The 11191-nt window shown below is 47.2% G+C and overlaps 1 protein-coding gene across 4 annotated transcripts in view; it reads left to right on the top strand.

Moving 5' to 3' along the window:
* Positions 1-4406: 4406 nt before the first annotated feature.
* Positions 4407-11191, top strand: part of LOC146197545 (carboxypeptidase D-like) — a 45837-nt gene continuing 39052 nt past the window's right edge. For 2 of the 4 annotated variants that reach the window (XM_084599443.1, XM_084599440.1), the window contains exon 1: positions 4408-4651. In XM_084599443.1, coding sequence (XP_084455569.1) covers positions 4645-4651 — 7 coding nt within the window. In that variant the 5' untranslated portion in view covers positions 4408-4644. Of the gene's footprint in view, positions 4652-5554; positions 5669-11191 lie in introns of all 4 variants that reach the window. The other 2 variants (XM_084599441.1, XM_084599442.1) reach the window with 2 other exon arrangements.

Below are 11191 nucleotides of genomic sequence, written 5' to 3'. Positions count from 1 at the left end.
TAATGAGCAGTCAGGGTTTGTGGTCGACAATACCGACTGATTTGATCTTCTGGCAGTCCAAGGAACTCTCAAGAGTCTCCGCCAGCACCACAATTCAAACGCGTCAATTCTTCGGCGGTCAGCCTTCTTCACAGTCTAACTCTCGCATCCATACATCGCAACTGGAAAGACCATAGCACGAGTTATACGGATCTTGGTTGGCAGCGTAATGTCTCTGCTCTTTACTCAAGGCTAGCCATGGCTCTCTTTTCCAGAAGCAGGCGTCTCCTAATTTCATGGCTGCACTCTCCTTCCGGGGTAATCTTGGAGCCCAGGAAAAGAAAATCTGTCACAGCTTCCACTTCTTGTCCCTTGATGGTCCAGGACTTGATAGGGCAAGACGCCATGATCTTAGTCTTTTTAATGTTCAGTTTAAGCCCAAACTTCTCACTCTCTTCTTGTACGCGCGTCAGAAGTCTCTTGAGTTCCACTTCACTTTCTGCCATTAAAGTGGTATCATCCACATATCTAAGGTTGTCGATACGTTTCCCAGTTCACATATCTTGCTTTTCTGCGCGTTATGCGTGGTTGTATTTTTGGGCATTGCTGTCGCGCAGTGCGCGGGAGTAAACGACGGTGTTATAAAAGCGATCAGTCACGTGTACCATGGGAGAAGGTCGCTTCCGAAGATCGCACCGGTTGACGCCGTGCGAAGGATGCGGTGATCCCGAAGGTCTTTGGAGACGCGTGCGACGCAAAGAAATTCGAAGATGTCGCTATTCCACTTGATGACCTTGTAGTTCGTCCTCTGCGTTCAGTGTTTCCTGGTGTCTACTACTTGCAGCAGTTAAAAAAGAAAGAAATCCAGAAGAGGCAAAGCTCTAGAATTGTCACTTAGCCAGTATGTCGCACTCCGGCTTTCTGCGTCTGCTTGCCTGATTTTATTTTCTTTTTTTCTTCCAAAGCCAGTCCTCGAGAGTGCACTTAATTTTCAGGAAGTTTCTTCTCCAGTGTGGCTAACGTACTCGGCCGGCATAATGCAGGCTCTTGAGTAGCGTGCACATCGCCGGGCGTGCGAGCACTGCAATGGCTCTCAAGTCATTTAGCTGCCGTTAGGGGGCAGAGGTCGGCAGGCCTACGCGCTTCGAAAACGTACGTGCGTGCGTAACTTCCTGAACACTCTCAGCCGACTAGTGTCGATATGCAACTCCCGCAATTCGCACAGGCTGATCAATTCACTTTGCGTCCTCGCCATATACTTCACTCACGGTGCTGCGCGGTTTGATTTCGGCGCAGATTGTTCGGTGCTGGAGCAGGAGCGGGATGTCGACACAATTGCGGAGGCGATGCGCGTTTCATTCTAGATGCTTGACGAGCTTCTGCCGCTATGTCGCATATCAGACAGGAAGGACAGCTTCGACTAGGAAGAGGAAAGCTATAGCTCTGCTCAAACGTGGGCACGTGGCGTCAAATCCGCGTTTCAGGTTGAATTATGCCTTCGCTAATTTTTCGCAGGACCAGCGCTGTGTCTTCGCGCCCTTCTAAATAGATCACCCCTGATAAAATGATCAAGGAGTAAATATTTAGGCACGTATTTTGCGTGAGTATAAACTTGTGCATATGAAAGTTCTGCAAGTGATGTGTGTAAATGTCTTGACATTAAGCACAATAGTCATTACACGGCGAGGTTCGCCGTATGTTTCGAGATGGCTATAAAATGAGCCTCGCGCTACTGACGAAAAAAAAAAAAAAAAGAAAGAACGAATGTAAGTCCTCTGACACACTTAATATCCGAGCCTCCGGACACAACAAGAGCTCTCATTGATATAATATGTTTTGAACATCCTTTGCAGGACTGTTTTTCCTCAATGCGCACCCCGCTATACACGCGCAATTAACGTACAAAACCCGAACCCTAGCACTGCGAACTGTGCATGTTTTTGCCATTACGTCTAGTTTTAGTTCTTTTATGATGCAAGGAGTCGTCCCCCTGCCATAAAGAGCTGGAAACATGGACAGGACAGTGGCAGTGTCCGTGTTCTATCCAACCGCTTATTTGCTTCACCTGTCCTTCTGCCGTCCCTGCTGTTGTTGTTTTTGTAATATTGGTTTGATCCAATACATTTGTGCTGTGATTGAAAACGCTTATCCTTAATTAAAACACAAATAAGGAGGACACTGGCGAGAACATCCTGAAGTCGAAGAGTGTGTGAGCAATAAGTTTATTTAGGTTCCGGCAGGGGTTCGCGACCCCGCATAGGAACGTCGACATTTTGTCTGCCGCCTCGAGGGCCTTCTGGACGGCCCAGAATTTGGTCGTTTAGACTGGAGCTGCGCAGACCGGCGGACCACCTCAACGAGGGGGTTTCGGTATTAACACATGACAATTGTGAATAAAGTGCTTAATCGTGCAGATCCACCTCGGTGTGGAAAGGAGTCTCATATGTAGCGAGAGTGACTAAGCGGTCATCTCGCACCCATCCGAGCAGGAAATGAAGACAAATTGCGCATGACTCCTCTGCGGTGTAAGTACATCGAGGTCAGTTGTTGCAGACAGGTCGGCGCAAAGCGTAATCTGTTACACATCGACTGCTGCGAAAAGGTCGTTCTTCGCGTGTACATCACTTGCCGTGGTTGCTCATAGCTGGGAAAATAGGCAGGAGCGGGCAGATATGCGTCCTCACTAACAAAATACCCGTGTACGCGCTGCACTTGAGGCATGGTTTTAAGGCGAAAGCCTGTCTGGGCTCACGGTAAAAATCTCGCAATGGCGAGATTTGCCCGCGAAATGTGTCAGCGAGATTCCGTGAGTAACAGATACTGCGCCTTTACTTTCCTGTAAACCAATTATAGAACGCCGGTGAACTTTGATGCGTTCAACGCAACGCTGGTTGTATTCGACAAGAGGCGCGCGATGTATCGCGTGCAGCAGCAACGCTCAGGCTTTCGCATTTCTCCACTGCAGATTCTGCACTGTTCTCGAAACTTTTGTGGCGAAAGTCTTTCTAGTCCCATTGGCTGCAGAAATGTCCGCAAGAAATGTTTGCCCGAATTCACAGTTAAAACAAAAAATCTGCCTCTTCCAAGAATCGAAACAGTATCCCTCTGCTCCTCAGCCGAGCACGTAAATCATTAGGCCACACCGGGCTCGTCAGAATCACAATTACTCATCTCTAGCGTGGGGATAATAGTTGCAAGACAACGAATGATGCAGCTAGTGACAATGATAGTGATGATATAGAGATAGCGAAGCAGTGTAGATCTCTGTGCCAGTTTGTGTATTAACTCCGTATGTCTGAGCCAGCTGCCCGGAGTTGTCTTCCTGCGCAGGTTGAACAGCATGGAGACAAAATGTTCGACGTAGCTGATTCATCTGTATAGATATTTTGATTCACGTGGCAAACGGTACTGCTTCTCCTATACTGAGTAACGGAGGCACATACCGCTATGTGTTTCTATGTGTGCTCTCATTCTGGAGTAACGGGTGTGTCAGCTCGCCGAGAAGTGATCACGACTGAGCATTTCCATATGGCTGCGCTAAACTCCCTGCGCTCATTGGTCGATACAGTTATAACGTGATGATGGTCACGTGACCAGTAAAACAGTGCCATACGCAGGAGGAAAATTCAAAACTGGCTTCTTTGGCCCAGCTGGAACATTTTATCTCAATTACCTATGAGTGTTGGGTGAAGTGCTGACTGAGTGAAACTGACGCAAACAAAAGATATGCAGCTGAGGACTCAAATTCCATCGCACTGCCCCATCGTTTTTACTAGTAGCCCGTTTTGACCAGTTCGCGAACCATAAGTTTTCCAGTGCACAGACGATTGAGGAATTTTTGTACCACCAGTTGGACAGCCGCGCGCGAAGGCACTAACGCCACGCGAATGCTACACGTGCTTGCATTGTTCTCACGCACACCCGGCTTCATTACCGAACACTCTGTGCGGGTGCGTTACAAAACGGTGTACTCTGTCATACTAAACATGAACGTGTCCGAGGCAGCGATCACATTCCATCGACCTCGTTCCTTTTCTGGCGAAAGAGGACAACAAGAAAGAATACCGAGACGGTTTCTCGTTTTCTCTTCCGTTCCCGAGGAGTCACACCGAAAACGCACTGGCTCTCTTCCCCTCCGAGCTGGGACTGCTTGCAAGCCAGGCGGACCGAAGATATGACGAAACCGCGATTTCTCTCTTTTTCGCGCGAGCTCGTCTTGGTCGCGGCCCATCGCGAAAACGTCCTTGGCACTTACTGCGAAGTCCTGCCATCGAGGCTAAGATAAACAGGAAGAAAGCGGAAGACCGGTGCTTCCGTTTCCGCTGTTACAGACACACCGCTGCTGCTGCTGCTGCTGCTTTGCTGTTGGCGGTCGCTCTAGCGCGCGAAACTCCAGTCTTTTTCACGGGGAGGAGGAAAAAGAGAGCGAGAGGGAGGGGGCGGTGTTCCGCTCGTTGCCAGCAGCGGCAGTTTTGGCCGCGCGCTCGTCCACCATTGCCCGAGTGCGAACGCGCGGAGGACGTTTGCAACGCTGCGGTTGACGCGTTCTATGCCCTGGATGGCAAACCCCTGGCCCTTGGGCCAAGTCGATCGTGGACCGTCGCTGTCGAGCGCTATTTGCCGGCTACGGTAGAGAAGGAATTTTTCCCTTCCCACCAGAGGACAATGAATCGTGAGTGGCAGCATTAAATTTTTTTTCTTGTATTTCGTTTTTTCGTTTTCCACCATCACAAAGCCAGACATTGGTCAGCAATTATCGGTAGGTCAAAAGGAAAATCTGCTTGATTGATTTTTCCGCAAAATCGAATGTGTAAGTCGCTTCTTCAATATATCGGCTACGGCAATGGATGCAATTAATTTGAGGCAGAGAGGAAGTATGTTACAGAGAAATAAAGGTGTTCTTATAGCTCTAGTTTCAGGCATAAATTATGCTTCAATTACATTTTTTTTACAAGATAGATGACTGGGTTATGATGGAAAGCGGACAATGCGTACAGGCGGTTGTGGTTGTTAATAGTTGATTCGAAGTACTGCTGGTCGTGAATGTAGACGCAAAGCAATATGGATCTCGAAATTACTGTCGTATATTTTAAGCAGTCTGCCTCTCACATACCTTAAACATTTACTAACGCTCTGTGATTACATTTACTGCATTCCCGCAGATAATGTAAACGCTTCCCCATCGTAAGGAGTTGGATTTTGCGGTGCTCCAATGCGGCTATTAGTGGGCTGTGCTACAGTGTCTTACTTATGATGTATCCATTCGCAATGTAACGCTCGCCGTTGGCACACGCTGCCTTCATTGGGCTGAATGCGGCAGTGCAGTATACATGAAGGGATGTGTAATCGCGAGATCGTTTCCTGACGCGATATTCTGAGGAACACAGATAAATCGCTTCCCTACAACTAACCTGCCAGCAACTATTTTGCGGATCCACGCAGCCTTGGGTTATTTCGGTGTGGTATGGTATACAGAATTTAACTTCCTAAAATAACACGCATGCTATTGTGGAGGGCTCTGGATTAATTTCCGCCACCCGGGGTTCTTTAACGTGCATGCATTTTCATCGCACAGCACACAGGAGCGTTCCGCCTCCACCGAAGCGCGGCCGCAGAGGCCGGCATTGAATCCGCGTCTTCGAGCTTCGCTTAACATCTCGTACATCTCCTAGCACGATTCCACGCAGTTGTAAGTTATTGTTCTGTACTGTCCTCGTCTTCCTTGTCCTGTCACAAAACGATGCGTTTTTCGTTAACACCTAAAACTTGCAACGTCCCGCACATCAAGGGAGGTAAGTGCTGTGCAAATGTTGTTGGCTTATTTGCTATCCCAGTTGATAGCAAAACTTCCAGTATTGCACAATGCACCGTTGCTAACATATTTCTCAAAGCACACTGTGCGCTGCAACACAAGAGAGCGCCGTAAAGTCACTCACTAGAAAATGGTCACTTCCCTCCCTACACCCCATATATAACGAAGCAACCTGAAACATTAGCATTTGCTCTGCAACATCAGCGCGCAAAGGAATAATTTCGAAGTTTTATATTCATTTCCCGTACGTTCCCAAGTGTTCGAACACAGGCAAATTTCCTTTTGATGAAGTAACCCTAACTTGCTAAGTTTAGTTATACCGTAATGCCACTTTTGTCGACAAGTCTACAAGGTTTTCACGTTTGCGCGGCCTATAAGGGCTGTTAATGATGGGATGTATGAAGTTGCGAACTTTTATCGCCCATCCTCACACCCTACGAGAATCATTCGCTACTGGACTGGCATGCGCGCGCTCTTCGTTTTGTGGCGGGACGTCGCTCAGTCGGCGGCGTCGGAGCCGGTTATCAGCGCGCTCCAGCTCACGCGCGCTTTCTTGGCATCCGTTGGCAGCAAGCTCCCCGTGCGCGGGCTCCCTCTGAATTTTTCCGCGCACGCACGCCCGATAGATTCGAAGGTTAGGTGAATTCGTCGCACGTTCATCTCCGCGATATTACTGCGACATCGAGCGTCCGAGCAACTGCGGAGGTGGCATCTACTGGTGGTACTATAAAAATGGCGGCGGGAGAGCAGCAAACACATGCAGACTGGCGCTAGCGTGCTATGCATGTTGAGTAATAAATCATCTATAATCTACACGAGTTTATCAAGCAAGAATGTTAGGCCATATAATACTTATAACGTCTTGTTACTAATCGATCGTTGGACAAATGCACACTTTTTCCCCGTAGTTCGTTATGAATGTCGGCTTGAAATGGTTCATGTGTGTTTGTTACTCGGTGATTAAGTATGCTCCGTTTCCCTCAATAGTTCATTTCGTAAAAAAAAAAAATAAATAAAAAGAACAAGAATTCGACATATTACGCAGTGAATTACTGCGCGCCTGGCAAGCTTTTTTTGTTTCTTTTCCGTCATGGACAACAAAACCTCATCTTAAGGAACGCGCAAACACGATACGCTGTGCGGTGTTATTCTTGCAAGGATAGAAATTTTTTTGCCATTCTCTATTCACCTCGTCGTGGGTAGCCTTGTTTCTTTTAGCCCAGGCTTCCCGCGAGATTTAAAGCCTGACAAGACGCATATATAGGCGCCCTAGTCGGCAGCATCAATGGGTGCCGTTAAGGGCGTTTTCCTATTCATTGGCATTCGCGTCCGTTTTGTACGTGTTATGCATTTCAACTGCGCCCCGTTCACTGCGACTGCTGCCGTGCTTTCGTGAAGGACAAGGCATCGAGGAGTAAAAGGACAAATCAGTGCAACAGGCATTTTTAAAAGATTTTCTTGCATCAGGTAAATGCTAATGACAGATGGCGAATAGGCAGAAATGAGAGCTGCGAAAGGAAGTCACTTTAAACGAGTCTTGAACAGAAAAAGCCTCGCTCGTTTCGAATGCGATTGATGGAATGTGGCACCTTGTGCTGATTTATTACGACAGGTAATTGAGGGTGTACTGACACAAATAAACAGTGAGCATTCTTATAGTCGTGAAATATGGCTCACGACCGAGCGGCAAGACAATGTTGTGTTGATGATGCGAAATGTGTTGCGTCTCGCCAAGCTTAAGGCAGGACAATACTGTTGATGTACAATGGCGGGCAAAACCTAAGCCGAAATGACAGAGACTTGACCAGCGGCTCCGTGTAGACACGAGAATGCGAATCACTAGCAGCGGGGCGAGATGCTTATCTGCTCTCATGCCGCTGTTCCCCTTTTCATCAGTTAGTTTTTGGTAGTTTAACGGTGTTATAGATGGTAGGTGGTCACCGCATCGTCATTTATCGCGTTTTCCAACCTTGTGATATGCCCTGGTTTACAGAATTCCCTCAAGTTCAAGCCATGTATGACACATAAGGGTTAAACAGGAGCCCTAAGTACCAATTGTATTATTGACTTTTACTGCCAAAAATCATCAGCGCATTGAAGATATATGATTAATGAAAAGCCTGTAGAAAGGTCATGTGCCTGAGCCACTCCCCTCATTCCTCGGCCGGCAACTGCGCACTGGACAACAGGGGAGAAAAAAGCGCTATGTGGTGCAGTGCATTAGATAATAGAGAACTGCGAATGTCGATGGGCCTGATAAGGGCGGTGCCAGGAGAAAGGAAGGAGAGATGTAGGCAAACGGACCTCACGTTGATTGTCCACAAGGAGTAGGGGTACGAAAGGACGGGAAGGTGGAAAAAGGGGGAACAAAGTTTAAACGCATGATTGTGATTAAAACGATATTATATTTCGGTTTTGCGACTTAAATTTTTTTTCCGCCCTAAAGCTTGCGCATGGCCTCAATGGGAAGGCAGTGTCACAGATTTTAGACGTGAACAAGCAACGTTTACGACCATATTAGGACACAATTTATTCCCACAGCAAAATTATCCAAGTCAGGTAATAAACTGCCGATAACAAACTGCGTGGTGTTACCGGTAATATTATGCCTTTGTATTAAAACATGGGGCACCAATTTCAAAAACAGCCTTTCATAACGTAACTCCGTCAGTACTTCACACGAAACCCTTTTTTGAGATCAACGCTTGACAACGCCCAGGCGTGGACTCCAGGAAGATGGGAATGAATGCCTATTCTATGTTTCCCTATACTGTTACAGCAGCAGTTCTGGATTCTCGTCGGCGCTGTTTGCATTTTCTGTCTTCAAATGACGGGCGAAGCGCATGTGACGATTTTCAATTCCTGTGATCTCAGCAGATCAGTTTGACAACTTCATAATGTCAACTCTCTTCTTACCAATTTCCCACATGCTTAGAAGAGGGCTTAGGTTCGCCGTTCTGTTTCGGGTCACATCGAAAGCCCAGATTCTTGCACGCCTATGGAACCATATTCTTTTCAACAATCACCCTGATGATTTACCCACTATAATTTTGTGAAGGAGACAAACATGCATGAAATGAGAATCAGGCTCATGACGATAACGTTTCCTCCTCTATGGTTTGATGAAGGAAGTTGATAACGAGCTTCAGGCAGTTCATCTGGGGAAAACATCGCAACTAATCCTATCGTTTCTATACGGCAAAAGGTATGATTTATGCAACAAAATCACTATTTTCGACATGCCGCCTATACCTATAGGAGGTGTTGATTTGCATACATTATCCTCTAATGTCGATTATTTTCTCAGTTGCTTAGGTATAGAACTGAGCTCCGGTTTCAAAACTGAGCACAAGGCACATTATGTTTCGCTGTTCACAGAGTTACTTTAGATATTGATACCAGGTAAAGGTATTCGCAAGTGTCGATATCACAAAGCTGAGAGTTTCCTTGACTCGCGCGAACAATGTCTTTTTCGACGACTTGCATAGTCGATCTGGCCTCGCCCGGTGAACATCGAAAATTCAAACCTCCTCTGAATCCATGTCCCTTCAAAACTTAAAAAGCCGCTGATTGTGTTACTCAGAAAAGTACCGAAAGCCGATGGAAATTTATGTAAGAGATATGGCCGTGGAGGAGTGCCATTTGAGTATGTTGCGGTGACTGGGCGTCCACCGATTTGCTCATAGAAGTGTGCAGGGATTCATGTTGGCGCTCAGCAAGGTACTTCGAAGGGACATTAGGTTGGTAATAAATTATAAAACAAGAAAAATTAACGCAGCGGAAAAAACATCTGAAAGGAGAGAAATGTAAAAAGAGGTAAAATTACCAGAATAGCACCCCCATCAACTAACTCCTCACTGGTGAAAAGAGCACAATTGCGACACAATTCAAAAATAGCAATTAAGTAATTTTTATAATATTTTGAAGTTATAGAAAAAGAAAACGAGAATATATTACACCTTTTATTCACAGCTGCATCGAGAAGCCTCGGATTGCAGAGGGTGTTAAGCCTGCTTGACATAGGCATCTATCTTGGAGGATGAACACTGTGGTCTCGCTACCCATAAGGCCATTCGACTACAGGAGCAGTAACTTGATTCAACGGCCCCGATGCTTTAAATCATCCGAGGAACTTATCACAGCCCAAACAGCCTCTAAAGAGACTTGCGAGGACCTGGCCGAGAGCCCAGTATGATGCCTCAAATCTTGCAATCGAGATGCACCATGGAAGCTGCCAACTCCGACCCTTCGAGAGCATGTACCGACGCACAAACAACAGTTATAAGTTTCACAGCCTTGGGAATTAATCGCTATAGGTACAGCATTTTGCACGCCGGATAACATAATTCAATTCTTCGCTGCCGCGGTGGCTCAACTGCTTTAGGGCGCTCCACTGCTAATCTAGAGGACGTGGATTAGATCCCGCCTGCGGTGGCCGCGTTTGGATCGAAGTGGAGTTACATGTTTATTAAACACAAAAGGGCGCTGTAAATGCGGCATGAAAGTCAGAACAGCAAACGGACATGTATACATGCCGAAGTGAGCTCAAAATGAAAACGTCTCTCTAACAGCTTCGAATAAAACTTGCTGGCTGCGGCTTAATATATCGAGTTGAGGAGCCACGTATGTTTCGCGAAGCCACTTAGTGGCCACGCACACACTTTCGTTTTCTTTTGTGTGCAATGTACGCTGAAAAATTTGTGGTTACTCGCTGCCACGTGCACCGTCCTTGGTGTTAAAAGCCACGTGCAGCCTTACCCACGTGACACGCCCACACCGCGCTCCCTTTTGGGAAGAGTCGAGCTCGGTCGTCTTGTTACCAACGTTACACATCCCCGCCTTGCGCCAAACCCCCTCCATGCCTCAAAAAGAAAGCAAGGTTCTCTAGGTCGCTTCTTTTTTCTGCGTCCTCTCTCACTTCATTTAGAGCGTTGGAGAAGCTGCACGTATAGGTTCAATGATGGGCCGCGCGCAAAGAACCATTATTAGCTCGCTAGAGCGATTTTTATTTCGCCGCTGTTCCTGCGAGCCCAGTCGTTCACGCTTGCAGACGATACAACAGGCAGTGCGATGGCAAACGAGGAACCGTTCTCACACGTCTCAATTACAGCGCTAATTCTAGCTTCCACACCGATGATGCGCGCTTCAGCTATAGAGAACGTACGAAGCTGACAGCAGCTTTGTATGTGAAGGCCGAGCGGACAGCACGAATTCTGCTGAGCTTCCTATTGGCTTCATACATACATAGTCAGTATGCTAGCTCAGACACATCCGCGTTTTTGTAGACGCTTCCGCGCTAGTACAAGAGGCTTGTTTAACAGTGAGCGCGGATGCGGCATCCTAATTCTTGGCTGGCGCGCAACCGGACTCGCATTGGGTCAGTGGCGCGGAACGGCGCTC

This window comes from Amblyomma maculatum, chromosome 3 (assembly GCF_055883805.1).
Source record: "Amblyomma maculatum isolate TAMU_Amacu chromosome 3, ASM5588380v1, whole genome shotgun sequence".
NCBI classification, from domain to species: Eukaryota; Metazoa; Arthropoda; class Arachnida; order Ixodida; family Ixodidae; genus Amblyomma; species Amblyomma maculatum.
This window is presented reverse-complemented; position numbering and strand designations above follow the sequence as displayed.